This window comes from Moschus berezovskii, chromosome 15, assembly GCF_049115385.1.
Source record: "Moschus berezovskii isolate FMDL1 chromosome 15, NW_MosBer_1.0, whole genome shotgun sequence".
Lineage (NCBI taxonomy): Eukaryota > Metazoa > Chordata > Mammalia > Artiodactyla > Moschidae > Moschus > Moschus berezovskii.
Genome location: NC_142474.1, coordinates 56,937,666 through 56,953,351, shown reverse-complemented (window position 1 = coordinate 56,953,351; position 15,686 = coordinate 56,937,666). Strand labels below are relative to the sequence as shown.

The 15,686-nt window shown below is 42.0% G+C and overlaps 1 protein-coding gene across 5 annotated transcripts in view; it reads left to right on the top strand.

Moving 5' to 3' along the window:
• Window positions 1-14,900, top strand: part of MCM10 (minichromosome maintenance 10 replication initiation factor) — a 39,164-nt gene extending 24,264 nt beyond the window's left edge. For 3 of the 5 annotated variants that reach the window (XM_055428580.2, XM_055428576.2, XM_055428568.2), the window contains 7 exons: window positions 405-543; window positions 1,503-1,621; window positions 2,861-2,974; window positions 5,013-5,158; window positions 7,054-7,096; window positions 7,183-7,282; window positions 12,781-14,900. In XM_055428580.2, coding sequence (XP_055284555.2) covers window positions 405-543; window positions 1,503-1,621; window positions 2,861-2,974; window positions 5,013-5,158; window positions 7,054-7,096; window positions 7,183-7,266 — 645 coding nt within the window. In that variant the 3' untranslated portion in view covers window positions 7,267-7,282; window positions 12,781-14,900. Of the gene's footprint in view, window positions 1-404; window positions 544-1,502; window positions 1,622-2,860; window positions 2,975-5,012; window positions 5,159-7,053; window positions 7,097-7,182; window positions 7,283-12,765 lie in introns of those variants that run through there. The other 2 variants (XM_055428572.2, XM_055428582.2) reach the window with 2 other exon arrangements.
• Window positions 14,901-15,686: the final 786 nt, after the last annotated feature.

Below are 15,686 nucleotides of genomic sequence, written 5' to 3'. Positions count from 1 at the left end.
GGGGTGTCATCTGTCATCTTCATTTTACAAATGTAGAAACTGAAGCTGAACAATTAAATCAGGTTATAAACTAGTAAGTGACAGACTTGGAATTCTATCTTTTTTCTGTTCTGAAACAAATTTCTAAAATGTTTATGTGGTTCCTTTATGGATCTAAAAGCTTACAGACTATCTGAAGTTAAAAAATAAGGTGAGATTTGGTTTGCTAACTTAAGAGACCCGTCTTCCCTTCTTTGAAGTTTTAATGATTGTGTTAATAATGCTAAGTAAAATGAAGATGTATTTTGCTAATGTATGTTTGAGAACTGCCAAAATTCACTGATTAATCACTGGAAAGGGATACAGAGCTACAGACGCCTATCTTATCGTTTAGATTTTTATCTCCCTCTTTTCTGTTTTCCTAGTTAGCTGCTATAACCAAATTAAGGTCAAAAGGCCAGATTCTTGCAAAAACAGACCCAAATAGCATTAAGAAGCTAAAGGAACCCCAGAATGTCCTGGAAGTGAAGGAACGTGTAGAAAAGAACAGCACATTTTCTCAAGGTACTCCAAATGGGAAGCTGTCCAGTGGGAAAGAGACACTACTTACAGAGGAAATGTTCCAAAACATAATCATCCTGAAAGACTAAAAGACTAAAAGCGAAAGTCAGTCAGTCATGTCCGACTCTTTGCGCCCCCATGGACTATACAGTCCATGGAATTCTCCAGGCCAGAATACTGGAGTGGGTAGCCTTTCCCTTCTCCAGTAGATCTTCCCAACCCAGGGGTCAAACCCAGGTCTCCCGCATTGCAAGCGCAGTCTTTACCAGCTGAGCCATAAGGGAAAGCCCAGTACTGGAGTGGGTAGCCTGTCCCTTCTCCAGTGGATCTTCCCAACCCAGGAATCAAATTGAGGTCTCCTGCATTGCAGGCAGATTCTTTACCAACTGAGCTATCAGGGAAGCACTTGAGATCAAAGGTCATTTTTTTTTTCCCACTTTTCCTCTGGAGAGTACCTCAGTAGTATTTCTGCAGCTGGAACTGATTGTTTATTATAATCACATTGAATTAAAATGAAATTATGTACAATTTAAAATCTTGAGATTACTCATTGTCTCTTTGCACCTATATATTAGTATAAAGATGTATTTTGCTTTAAAGGAGCAGACCTTGTTTTAAATTGCCCTATTTTCATTTTTAAAACTGAAGCTGACAATTGTCACTTTAACCTCAATTTGTAGATAGGAATTTTGTTGTTATTACCTCTTTTCATAATTGGCCCTTATTTTAAGGTGAAAAAGAGATTCTAATTTAGTGATCAAACCGGCCATCCCCTCCCTCCATTCTAGTTTGTACTTCTCAGTTCACTTCTTCTAAGAGCCTCCCTTTATTGGTACCAGGGGAGGTAAATTCATTTTGAAGGGTCTTATGGCGGGGAACACAGCTGGGGGATGCTGAGTTGGTGAGGCACACTGACTCTGCAGTTCCTCTGTGACAGCTCACATTTTTTCATTCTGCTGTAGCTGAGGATGAATTGGAGCCTGCCAAGAAAAAAAGGAGAGAGCAACTTGCTTACCTGGAATCTGAGGAATTTCAGACAATTCTAAAAGCAAAATCGAGGCACACAGGGATCTTAAAAGAGGTAAGAAAGAGCCCAGAAGGTCACAGGTAACAGAGCTGTCCTCTGACTCGGGTGCTCTGTTATGGGACTCAAAATTTGTTCCCGTAACCTCAGCTGAGACATTAATTTTATGTTGGCTTGTTTGAATTTATTTTGAAGAACAGGAATATTGCTAATAGATTTTAGCTTTCCCTTTGTTTCTTTGAAGAGTATCATTCAACATTATTTAAATTGACTTTGGTATTAAAGTGTTTCAGTCCCATATTTTATAATAACTTTATATTGTATAAAAATATCAACTAACTGTGTTGTACAAGATATCAAAGCAAATTTTTCCCTCCATAACCATAGGACTTGTCCGGTTGCACTTTAGGAACAGTCAGTGTATATTAAAACCGTGCACAAGAGTCGTAGGGTTGTATATAAATAAAGCTATTAGGTTCCAAAGTTATAATAGGTTTTCCATCAACATGGATGCCCTGTAGAACATTCAGAATTATCCTTTGATGTATGAGGTACTGTTGCATGCACTGCAAAAGGTGTAGCGTTTGTGGTCCCTGTCAGTAGCAGGGGTAGTGGTCACTGAGATAACAAAAGAAGCGTTACAGCAGATTTTTTAAATGTCCCTTATTTAGTGCCAGCATGCCAAATAATCTACCTTTCTTTTGGTTAATAAAGGACTAAGGAGACAATTAAATATTTTTCTACTGGACTCGAGACTTAGGAGAGGAGCTCAAGCAGACTGTGAAAGACTATAGAGCCAAGCTCCCTGGCACTTCATGCCTTGTTCAGCTGTGCTGACTGGACTGCGACCACATTCTGTTATGAATAGCTCTCTGCCCTTACACCTTCTACACATTGTTCCAGACAAGCAGGGATTGTTCCTGCCGAGTGCTTGGTCTGGAGGATAGAATCAAACAGATGGGGTGCCATCACTGAGGAGGCATCCACCACCTCCCATAAACTAGTCTGTGTTGGAACAATGGAAACGTTTCCCTTCTGGGGCACACTTGAGCTCATGACACTGCTAATCACGTCAGTAGTTTAAATTTGTACTTAATGTCTTACACGTCACCATATGCTTTCATGCCTTCTATTTGTCCATTAAGGGCTTATTTCTACTTACCATCTTTTGGCTCAGTTCACTGACCCATGCGTTCATACAGTTAGCTTATTTCTTCAGGTCTGATTTGATTTAAACAACTGCCTGAGTCTATATCAGATTTGGTTGAAGGTCTTCTGGGTATCATGTCACTCCAGGCCGAGGCTGAGCTGCAGGAACGCTATTTTGAGCCTCTGGTAAAAAAAGAACAAATGGAAGAAAAGATGAGAAACACCCGGGAAGTAAAATGTCGAGTCGTGACATGCAAGACGGTGAGTGTGGGAGACGGCTTCCCCTCTGGCCTATCTGTGGGCTCTGTGACCTTGCAGGGTGTGGAAACTTGGTGGGGTTTGGGGCCGTGTTTTGTGACCAGAGTCCTGCCTGGATTTAGGGTCATTTAATTAGGCAGGACCCCAGTGTTATCTCTCCTCAAGTTTTTTTGGTTTGTTTTTAGCTGTGCTGGATCTTTGTTGCTGCATGGGCTTTTCTGTAGTTGCAGCCATTGGGAGCACTGCTCTCTAGTTACAGTTTGGGCTTCTCATTATAGTGGCTTCTCTTGTTGCAGAACATGGGCTTTAGGGAGCACGGGATTCAGTAATTGCGGCTTGTGGGCTCTAGAGCACAGGCTCAATAGTCGTGGCACATGGCCTTAGTGGCTCTGTGGCATGTGGGATCTTCCTGGCCCAGGGATTGTACCCATCTCTTGCAGGTAGATTCTTTACCATTGAGCCACCAGGGAAGCCACCCTTCTCAAGTTTTAACATGTCCTCAATTCTTAGTTCCCAGTCCCTGGGGCCTTAATTGAAAAATTTGACTTGGCATCAGATGTGATTAACCACTTTTGTTCCCTTCTGCTCAGGACCTAACATAAATGTCTCCCGGAAAAGTTCTTTCTGTACATGTTTCCTGGTATTCCCATTCCTTTTGAATATACCTCCTTGACTAATCAGCATTGTGAGCATGTGTTAGAGGAAGAAGAGGCTTAGCTTACAAGTACAGCATTCTCTGACTTTATTTTTAAAACCTTAGATTCTCCTTTATGTTTGGGGGGCAGCACTAAACCAACTACTCCTTTGAGAAAGTGCAGACCCTAGGGAAGCAGTAAAGCCTTTACCTTAGAGGACAGCTTTTCCTCTGACAAGATGGCCATATTAGGACAGATCTGGTGTATTCCTTTCCTGTTGCTGCTTAACAAATGACCACCGACTGGGGGCTCAGAACAGCACAGATACATTATCTAACAGTTCTATAGATCAGAATTTTATGTGGGTTTTGCTGGGGTAAAATCCAGCCGTCAGTAGGGTGCATTCCTTTCTAGAGCTCTAGGGGAGAATCCGTGTCCTTGCCTTTTCCAGCTTCTAGAGCTTGCCTACATACCTTGACTCGGAGCCCCTTCCTCCATCATCAGAACCAGCAGTGGGAGGTGGGGTCCTCTCAGCACATGGCTCCAACCTCCTTTCCTCTCTCCCACTCTTGAGGACTCTTGTGAATCCTTTGGGCCCACCTGGACAATCCAGAATAATTTCCCAATCTTAAAATCAACTGATTAGCAACCTTCATTCCATGTGCAACCTGAATTCCCCTTTGCCAGTAACATAACATACTTGTGAGTTCCAGGGAACAGGGTATGCATATCTTGAAAGGATTATTTTGCCTAACACAATTGGCATACCACCGTACCCTGCCCTCTTTGAGGCTGCCAAGGCCAAAAGTTGTTCATCTAGACTCAGTATGGTTACCAGAAATTACACAGCATTGTCCTGACTCTGTTTCAATCTTCACCTACCATTTCTTGTTCTGTTCAGCCGTTTTAAGGATCAAAATTAAATTAATTAAGATCTTTCTTGGTTTTACTGCTTATGAAATAGGAGTAGTAATAAGCTTATAATCCTTTTCAGAGACCTTGTAAGGGAAAGTGAAAATGCAGCTCATCATCTTCCTAAATAGGCCCCATGCCTATAACCTGTAGTCTTATAGTCAGGGACTATAGTGAATACAGGGTAGACCAACTAAAGCTACTTAGAAATTTCCAGTCCTTTTCTTCCTTCTCCCTAGCTATTGTCTTGATGTCACAGAAGATTACTGTGAATTTTACACCTGAAGTTGGGGCAAACATGAGAAAAAATGGTATTAATAGGGGGAAAGTCAAGAAATCACAGGGATCACTGCACCTGAAAGATGGTCACTCCACTAGTCACTGCCTGGTAGTGACAAGAGAACAGAAGTTCTGAGGAACAGGCCGCCTTTGTGGCCGCTGGCTCCTCTCTGCTTCAGGCCTCTTGAGCAGATCTTTGTGCTGGGTCTGTGCAGTGCGCCTACACCCACTTCAAGCCTCTGGAGACCTGCGTCAGCGAGCAGCATGACTACCACTGGCATGATGGTGTGAAGAGGTTTTTCAAGTGTCCCTGTGGAAACAGAGCTATCTCCCTTGACAGACTCCCCCAGAAGCACTGCAGGTATGAGTATTCATGGGGTTCTTGGTCCCATAGGCTTCCTGAACCTTTTTGCAATTCCCGGGTGATGATGTTCCCTAGAAACTTCGGACGGTCCTTGACCCCAAGAGGGTCAGCCTTGTTCTGTGCCTTCTTACAGCTCCTGGGTATCCCCAACTGCTCCTGGAGGGAAGGGATCCTCCCCTTTTCATGACTATACCCCCAATACTAAATATAGTGCCTGACACTAGGTTATCAGAAATGTTTGTTGACTAAATGGAGCCTGGGTGGTGTGGGTTGTATGATGTTGATTCTTTGGAATTTGAGGCAATTTCACAATCACTTTTAGTCTTCCTGAGAATGTTTCACCAGCATATCCTCACTACTTTTTGTTGTTGTTCACTTATTTCATTTGGGTTGTTGTTTATTTCCTGGAGCCCAAACTTCACTCTCATGTCAGGTTTCTCCACGGCTGATTTGGAATGAGGGTGGGGGTGGAGGAACCCAAATCCCATGCTGGTTCATCCCCTTGTCAGAGCTGGTTTGTGCATTTTTTTTTTTAACAATTGAGATTAGAATTGTTTAAAGTACCTATTCATATATTGATACTTGACTTCTCTCCAAAATATTGTAACAGCAAGAGCTTGTGTAAAACAACAGAGTATCAGAGAAGTGTGACCATTAAGGATAAGCAGTAAGTGCAACTCAAATGAAAGAATATGATGCTTTTCAGCCCCCAGGTGGCACTGTTACTTTGTTAAGAACTTGTGCTTTCTCTGGTCTCTCTTGTCAATTCTTGATCTAGAGCAGAAATGGGCACACTTTTTCTGTCAAAGGCCAAATGGTAAATATATTAGGCTTTGCCAGCCCTGTGGTCTCTTTCACCACTACTCAAACACGTTGTTGTGCCAGTCATAGGTAATACTCAAATAGACATGGCTATGTTCAAAAAAAATTCATGAAAGCTGTGGCAGGCTGGAGTTGGCCCATGTGTTATAATTGTCTAACAGTGAGTTGTGTGTAATATTATTATCATTGATCTGGTAGTAGGCTCTGAAAGTTCTCTCAATAGATATTGAACAGGTCTGTAGCTGGGGAAGGTTATGGAGAGGCTCCGGGCTAAGTCCTTTGCCGCTGATGCTCAGAGTGGGGTCTAAGGAAGATGGGGAGAAAGGATGAGCCTGATGGGGTGGCCCTATGCCCAAGACCCTCTCAGATCCAAGGCTCCTGGGAGCCACAGTCCCATGACTTCACTGTATTTCATTTGTTTCTCTCTCCCCAGTGTAAAATTGCTAGAAAATAAGCTTTCCCCATAGTATCCCCCTGCCTTCTCAGGGTTGGACTCAACTACCATGTTAAACAATGAGAATGAGTCTCTAGGCCCTTTGACTAAAGAGAGTGAAAAATCTGTGGACCAGGAAAAGATTTTCTTCCTGTTGTGTCGCTTTGGCCCCAAACTTAACAGTGACCTTTCAGTGGAAAAGTCAAGATATCACTGTCTTCCCTGTTCTCACTACTGAAAATGGGGAAGCATTGTTCAAACCCAAAAGAAGAGTAATCCTCTCTTACCACAACCATTGAGTTCCAGAAAAGGAGAAAGGAACAAGCCATGGGCTTCTTGTCGCTATAGGCTGGCTTTCTCAATCTGAGAGTCATCCCAGTGACCTTCACTGGAAACCAAGTTCACTCTCCTTGCCTTTTGACAGACTGGCTTTTGACAGACTTCAAAACCATTGCTCAGATCACTGGCGTGTGTATTTTCAGTAGCAGTAGAATGTAAACGGGAATATGAATCTCACCTTAGTTGAGCTTCTGCTTAAATGAGGCGGATCTCCCCAAAAGTGCAAGGAGCACTGTTATCTTCATGTATATGGACTTGTAACCTCATCACTGAGTCAGTCCCATCTTTTCTGTTTCAGTAATTGTGGCCTCTTCAAATGGGAACGGGATGGAATGTTAAAGGTATGTCATCCGTAAGGTGATAGATTTTAGTGACCCATGCAAATACTGTTGACCCATTTCTTATTAAACTGTTTCTGTTTTTCTAGGAAAAGACAGGTCCAAAGATAGGAGGAGAAACCTTGTTACCAAGAGGAGAAGAACATGCCAAATTTCTGAATAGCCTTAAATAGCCTTGACTTCAAACAGGTACCCACAGTTTACATTGCCCCTTGTGGTTCTGGAAAAGCAAAGTTTTGGCTCTGAATTGCCCATGTTCCTGATTGACACAGTCGAATACTGTTAAGCCTACAACTTTGCGTTGGTTTAACATCAAATTTAACGTGACCTAAGTGGAAAATTGAGATACCAAAAGGTAGATAAAGAGTTGTGTTTCTCTGTCTCTTGGGTTATAGAGTATATGATGTCACTTCTTAATCACAGTAAGGTTCTGTTATTTATGTGGACAGCCAGAGGCAAAAGAATGAATTTAGCTCAGGTTACCTGCCTAACTTCTGTGCTTCAGTTTCCTCATCTGTAAAATGAGGAAGGTTGAACTAAATGATCCTGAAATGTGCACTCAAAACTCTAAAATTAATATAACATCTTGCCATTTAGAAAATTAGGACCATCACCCTTGATATAGTCTCACTATATTAATATTAAAACCTAGGTTCCTTCTTTTGATTCTGCTGTTACCTCCATTTTGTTCTTAGAAATCAAGTCACTGACCCATGTGGCATTTCAGTTCGTATCTATATGGTTCTTTGTATCCTTACGTTATTGTGGAGCTCTGTAATGGAAATACCTAAAATTTCATCATTTTAAAATATGGTTTGTTTAAATATGGCTTAAAGAAACTGAAACCTTAACCAAAACCACTGTAAAACTAGAGAAACCATGAAACCCAATTGGAAAACAGAAACATCCCACAAGGAGAATCCTGTGGAGTTTCCAATTTGTAGATATTGTTTATTAGACGCAATAAGAATTTTAGATCGGGGATCACTGGGACTTGCGGTTACGCTCAAGTCTGGGTCCTTCTGCTCACTAGTTCTGGGACTTTGGCTGAGGTGCCCATCCTCAGTTTCCCCATCAGCAAAATGAAGGTGATGATGTCTTGGTGGCATGGACTCTTGTGAGATAATGCATGTGTGCAGGAGCATGGTAGGTGTGACTTTCATCATTAAGGAGAGGAATGGAGCTTCCCAGGTAAGAGCACAGAGACCCGAGATGTTATGGGCGCCTGGACAGAACGGTGATGATGGAGGTGGACAGTGGAGTGGTGGATGGCCTCAAAGGAACAGACAGATTGTGCTGAAGAGGCAGTCCAGGGTCATGCTCTGGGTTAGGTAACTAACTGCATGGATGTTGAGAGGAAACTCTGAAGGGATGGGAGGTAGATAGCCCAGACATTCAGATGCACCAGGCTCCCCACCCAGGGAAGATCAAGGTGGTGACAGGACCCAACTCTGGGGCAGCTTAGCCCCCGGGGCAAGACCCATACAGTCTGAGGTTGCAATGGGCACATGGGAATGTGGACTGTGAGTGAAAGTCATTCAGTTGTGTCTGACTCTTTGTGACCCCATGGACTATACAGTCCGTGGAATTTTCCAGGCCAGAATACTAGAGTGGGTAGCCTTTCCCTTCTCCAGGGGATCTTCCCAACCCAGGGATCAAACCCAGGTCTCATGCATTGCGGGCAGATTCTTTACCAGCTGAGCCACAAGATAAGCCCAAGAATACTGGTGTGGGTAGCCTATCCTTTCTCCAGCAGATCTTCCCGACCCAGGAATCAAGCCAGATTCTTTACCACCTGAGCTGTGAGGGAAGTCCAATGTGGACTGTAACCACATTATATACAAACAGTAGGTGCTCATTAAGCTTCTAAAGAAATAGCAGTTTTAAGAGCACCAAGAGCTAGAAGAATGCAGTCAGCATTCCAGATAAGGCAGGATGGGGTTTCATTGGATCAGCTCCATCTTGTCCTGCACCCAACTCAGAGGTGCCATAATGTCTTAGGTATTTGCCCTGAACCCAGCCCAGGTTTTGGTGTCACCAGCAAGAATTAGGGTATATGACTCTGGCAGGGTCGCAAGCAAAAAAATAGATGGGGAGGTTAGTGTTATTCATCAAAGATCCTTTCCAGGTCAGTCTTCAAACACAGATAAAAATGTTGAGGATTGACTTCCAGAGCAAAACAAAGGGTTGGGTGGCAGCATATGGGGGTTTCAGTGAACCAGAAGGGGCTGAGTTCCTAATCGTTTAAGCCAGGTCATGGATACACGGAGACTGGTGCTTGTGTCTGTATTGTCATGTTTTGAAGATATAATGATGAAAGGTAAAAACAAGCAACTCCAGTTTTTCTTCTCTGTGATACCCACTCATTGTCCCTGGGGGCAGTTATTGCTCCTTCCTCCAGTCTATTGCTGTATTTTGAGCATTGCTGTGGCAGAAAACTTACTGTAGTGGGTTTGTTTATCCACAATATATTATATCATATGATATAATATCATATATTTATCCACAAATATACAGGCTGCTAGCTTGTATATTTTAGGGTGGTTCAATTTCCAGGTGCCAAGCCCAGTGCTACCCTACTGGTGTTCAGTGAATGTTGGGTGGATGGAGAGAGTTTAAAAATTGTGAATTCAAGGAACTTAATAAATTTTCTGAATTGTTCAGTGCTGTAAAAGTGCTGCACTCAATATGCCAACAAATCTGGAAAACTCATCAGTGGCGACAGGACTGGAAAAGGTCAGCTTTTGTTGCAGACCCCAAGAAAGGCAACTCCAAAGTATGTTCAAACTACCACACAATTGCACTCATCTCACATGCTAGCAAAGTAATGCTCAAAATTCTGAAGCCAGGCTTCAACAGTACGTGAACCATGAACTTCCAGATGTTCAAGCTGGATTTAGAAAAGGCAGAGGAACCAAAGATCAAATTGCCAACATCTGCTGGATCATGGGAAAAGCAAGAGAGTTCCAGAAAAACATCTACTTTTGCTTTACTGACTATGCCAAACCCTTGATTGTGTGGATCACAGAAAGCTGTGGGAAATTAAAGAGATAGGAATACCAGGCCACCTGACCTGCCTCCTGAGAAATCTGTGTGCAGGTCAAGAAGCAACAGTCAGAACTGGACATGGAACAACAGACTGGTTCCAAATAGGAAAAGGAATATGTCAAGGCTGTGTATTGTCACCTTGCTTATTTAACTTATATGCAGAGTACATCATGCAAAATGCCAGGCTGGATGAAGCACAAGCTGGAATCAAGATTGCCAAGAGAAATATCAATAACCTCAAATACACAGATGATACTGCCCTTATGGCAGAAAGTGATGAAGAACTAAAAAGCCTCTTGATGAAAGTGAAAGGGGAGAGTGAAAAAGTTGGCTTAAAACTCAGCATTCAGAAAACTAAGATCATGGCATCCGGTCCCATCACTTCATGGCAAATAGATGGGGAAACAATGGAAATAGTGACAGACTTTATTTTTTTTGAGCTCCAAAATCACTGCTGATGGTGACTGCAGCCATGAAATAAAAAGACGTTTGCTCCTTGGAAGAAAAGCTATGACCAACCTAGACAGTGTATTAAAAAGTAGAGACGTTACAAAGGTTTGTTTAGTCAAGGTTATGGTTTTTCCAGTAGTCACATACGGATGTGAGAGTTGGACTATAAAGAAAGCTGAGTGCCAAAGAATTGATGCTTTTGAACTGTGGTGTTGGAGAAGACTCTGAGAGTCCCTTGGACAGCAAGGAGATCCAACCAGTCTATCCTAAAGGAAATCAGTCCTGAACATTCATTGGAAGGACTAATGCTGAAGCTGAAACTCCAATACTTTGGCCACCTGATGCGAAGAACCAACTCATTGGAAAAGACCCTGATGCTGGGAAAGATTGATGGCGGGAGGAAAAGGGGACAACAGACGATGAGATGGTTGGGTGGCATCACCGACATGATGGACATGAGTTTGAGTAGGCTCTGGAAGTTGGTGATGGACAGGGAAGACTGGCGTGCTGCGGTCCATGGGGTAGCAAAGAGTCAGACTCGACTGAGCCACTGAACTGAACCAATATGTCAAACATGCGGGCTACTCCATTTAGGAGAGTCCTCTGCTTGGGCAACCTGAGTTTCCAAACACCGTTTGACCCAAGTGAATGCCACCTAACGATTGAGTCAGTTGGTAGGATTATTATTTTGAGATTTAAACTCTAGCTAGAAATAATACATATTTCTCCCAGAATGGTATTATAGTAGGAACATAACTCTTAAAGGACATGGTTGTGGGAGATAGTTGATGCAGGTTTTCAAGAGCCAGGAATAAATTTCACATGCCTTAGATTACATCAAAGTCTGCTCTGTGTATAAGTTTCTGTGTCTGAGGCTTGTGTTTCCCTTTAGGTCACACACTTTTGGGAGTATTTCACTTTCCAGGAGGAATGTATTTTTGTTTTGTTCTGTTTTCTAAACAGAGAAAATGTTTAAATCTCAAAAATAACCAAAAGCACTTGAAATTCTCATATTTTTGATGGCTCATTTCAAGTAGATGCGTTTGTCCCATAAACTTAAAACAGCTATGGGTCTGAAGGAGGTCACACGTGAACAACCACCTGGACACTGAGCTGCAGATTAATCTTTGAAGACCTCTCCCTGTATAAGAAACATGTTCTTGTTTGAACCAAGGGTGTTGTGAGAGTTCAGATTCACTTCTGTATATGTTGTGCAGTAACAGTCTTATAAAGGTGGATGGGTGAGCTGAATGTAGATGCCCCTGTTTTTCAATTTTGAATAATTAAAAATCGAATCGAGTTACTTCTCACTTACTCTAGGTTTTGGGGGGCTTCCACTGGGGGAATGCTGTTTGTGTGTGTTTTGTTAGAATATTCAGGGATGAGAGGGGTAGGTGGGCCAGAGGGGGCACATACTTATTTACATTAAAAGTATGGTTCATCATAAGGCCAGTCTAATCCTTCTACCCTCTTTACCACGGTATATTAATAGAAGTATAGGGCTTATTGTATAGTCAGAACACAGTAAGCACATGGTGGTCTAAGCACACTCTGGTTGATCACAGTTTTGTGATCTTCACAATAGATTTTTTTTTCGATGCCTTTTTTTGGGAGGGGGGTTTATTTTGTTTGTTTGTTTTGAGCAGGCTTCACAGTTTGCAAGATCTTAGTGCTCTGACCAAGGATTGAATCCAAGCCACAACAATGAAAGCCCAGAATCCTAACAGTAGGCCACAGAGAACTCCCTGTGCCTTTTTTTATTTAGAGGAAATAAGTGGCTTTTTAAAGAAAATTATCTTTCTCTTTAGTTTTGTTAAACTACTTTCCCTTTCCAAACAACAGAAGGAAAACTGAACTAATTTGGGTAACAATGATCCAGAATAGCAAATAAGAAGCTTCTGAATGAGGAGTGTGGAATTGTCTCCAAAGAGAACTGAAAACATTGAATTTCGGCTTTTAAAATTTTCCAGTTTTCAGCTGTTAAAAACATAATAAATTAATGTATAGGAAAGTTGACAGGAAGCGATTGCATGAGTTGAGTTTTTGTGTAAAAGTTTATGATAGAAGTAAAGCTAGATGTTTATAAGAGACTAACTGTCTGACAACATTAATTTTTTAAATTCAGGAGTGTAAATCTGTTTGCCTGCGTTGTCACTGATAGCAGCCCATCTCAGCCTCTGCTCTTACAGGTAAAGCAGACACTTCGGATGCCATGGGGAGAGATTTGGAAACAGCACCGCTCACAAGAAGGATGATGGGCTCCAGAAATGAAATTCTGTATTTGTCAGTATTGAGGAAAGAAAGAACCATGTATCTAAAGAAAATAACAGGTACAAAAGGTGGAAGAAATCAGTGGGCATAGCGTGACAGTAGTTTGTGAAAAAGCTGTGGAAGTTTTGAAAATTAAAGAGAGCCAAGAATATCGCCACACAGCTGAACTCTCCAGATCAAATGGAGTAGAGACCTGCCGTGTCCTACACAGTCAGACCACATAGCCAATAAAATTGACTTACACTTTGGAGAAAAGCCAGACAGCGGTAATTGAGGTGGTGAAAACTCAAAGCCTTTTCACTGAGAAAGGAAAGACAGACTAGAAAGATATATACAGTGGATTTTTGTTATTCATAGTAATTGTTTCATGAAGTTACCAACTGAGCTGGCAGATACACAGTCACTGCTCCTAGAGGAAATACAGGTTAGGTTTCCGTGAGCCTCTAGTCACGTTTTCTTCACTGGCTCAATAAATAACTTTATATTATATATATGTTTGTTTAAAGACACCTTATTTAATATATATTGTCGATTCATTAACATGGAACTCACAGTCAACAGCCCTGTGTCTCCTGACCGAATGAAGCTGATGCATTCAAATGATGAACACATGCATTTTCTCTGGATGATCGGTGCATCCCATCCTTCGTGCCCTCAGGAACAGTAGATTGCACTTCAGCACTCAGCTTGGGAGCCATTTTCAACATCAAAAGCATCTCAAAAAAGCACAACAATGTGACAAACGTGGCACGGAAAGGACATCTTTTTACAGTATCAGAGCTGAAATTAGCAAAAATGTTGCTTTGGCCTCAGCTAGGAGCAACTCAAGTTTCTTGTTAGTCTGCACATGTGCATGTCCATAGTGACCACAAAAAAACACCACAGGTACTGTTTTTGGAATTAGAAGTAAAATTTAGTTCTTAGGTGATTTTGGAAAAACACGGAATCCACAAATAATGAGAACAACTGTGTAATATTTCCCAAAACAGGGCCAGACCGGAATTGTTCTCATTTTTCAGATTAGAAAATTAAGTGATTTGAAACATAGATTGCAACTAAGTCTGTGATAATGTTGCTTGAGCAGAGACTTCACTATTGGTATTTTTTTAAGGCAACTTTATTAAGGGCTAAATTTCACACAGCAAAGAGCACACATGTTAAGTATATTGTTTGGTAAATTTTGGTGAATTTATTCACCCACATAACCACCACCAAAGGCAAGACAGAGGGCATTACCATTACCCCAAAATGTTGCCTTTGCCACTTCCCAGTCAGGCCACATGCCCTGGTCACATCCATCTGTGTTTCCTACAGTTTCATATAAATGGAGTCAAAACAGAACATACTTCACATATTTTGAAATAAAGCTATGTTGTTGCCTGTGTCCATAGTTCATTTTTTATTGTTTAATATTTCGTAGCATGGATATATCACTTATGTCATTTATTATGTTACCATATTATGTCATTATTCACCTATTGATAGATAATTTGGGTTGAATTGTTTCCAATTTGGGGCTGTTATGAATAAATAACAATATTTAGATACAAGTCTTTCTGTGGATATATTTTTGTTTCTCTTCAGTTCAGTTCAGTTCAGTTCAGTCGCTCAGTCGTGTCCGACTCTCCGCGACCCCATGAATCACAGCACGCCAGGCCTCCCTGTCCATCACCAACTCCCGGAGCACACTCAAACTCATGTCCACAGAGTCGGTGATGCCATCCAGCCATCTCATTCTCCGTCGTCCCCTTCTCCCGCCCCCAACCTTTCCCAGCATCAGAGTCTTTTCCAGTGAGTCAACTCGTCGCATGAGGTGGCCAAAGTATTGCAGTTTCAGCTTTAGCATCAGTCTCTCCAATGAACATCCAGGATTGATCTCCTTTAGAATGGACTGGTTGGATCTCCTTGCAGTATAAGGGACTCTCGAGTCTTCTCCAACACCACAGTTCAAAAGCATCGATTCTTCGGCGATCAGCCTTCTTCACAGTCCAACTCTCACATCCATACATGACCACGGGAAAAACCATAGCCTTGACTAGACGGACCTTTGTTGGCAAAGTAATGTCTCTGCTTTTTAATATACTATCAAGGTTGGTCATAACTTTCCTTTCAAGGAGCAGGCGTCTTTTAATTTCATGGCTGCAATCAGCATCTGCAGTGATTTTGGAGCCCAAAAAAACAAAGTCTGACACTGTTTCCACTGTTTTTCCATCTATTTCCCATGAAGTGATGGGACCAGATGCCATGATCCTTGTTTTCTGAATGTTGAGCTTCAAGCCAACCTTTTCACTCTCCTCTTTCACTTTCATCAAGAGGCTTTTGAGTTCCTCTTCACTTTCTGCCATAAGGGTAGTGTCATCGGCATATCTGAGGTTATTGATATTTCTCCCAGCAATCTTGATTCCAGCTTGTGCTTCTTCCAGCCCAGCGTTCCTCATGATGTACTCTGCATATAAGTTAAATAAGCAAGGTGACAATATACAACCTTGACGTACACCTTTTCCTATTTGGAACCAGTCTGTTGTTCCATGTCCAGTTCTAACTGTTGCTTCCTGACCTGCATACAGGTTTCTCAAGAGGCAGCAGGTCAGGTGGTCTGGGATTCCCATCTCTTTCAGAATGTTCCACAGTTTATTGTGATCGACACAGTCAAAGGCTTTGGCATAGTCAATGAAGTAGAAATAGATGTTTTTCTGAAACTCTTTTGCTTTCTCCATGATCCAGCGGATGTTGGCAATTTGATCTCTGGTGCCTCTGCCTTTTCTAAAACCTGCTTGAACATCTGGGAGTTCACGGTTTACATACTGCTGAAGCCTGGCTTGGA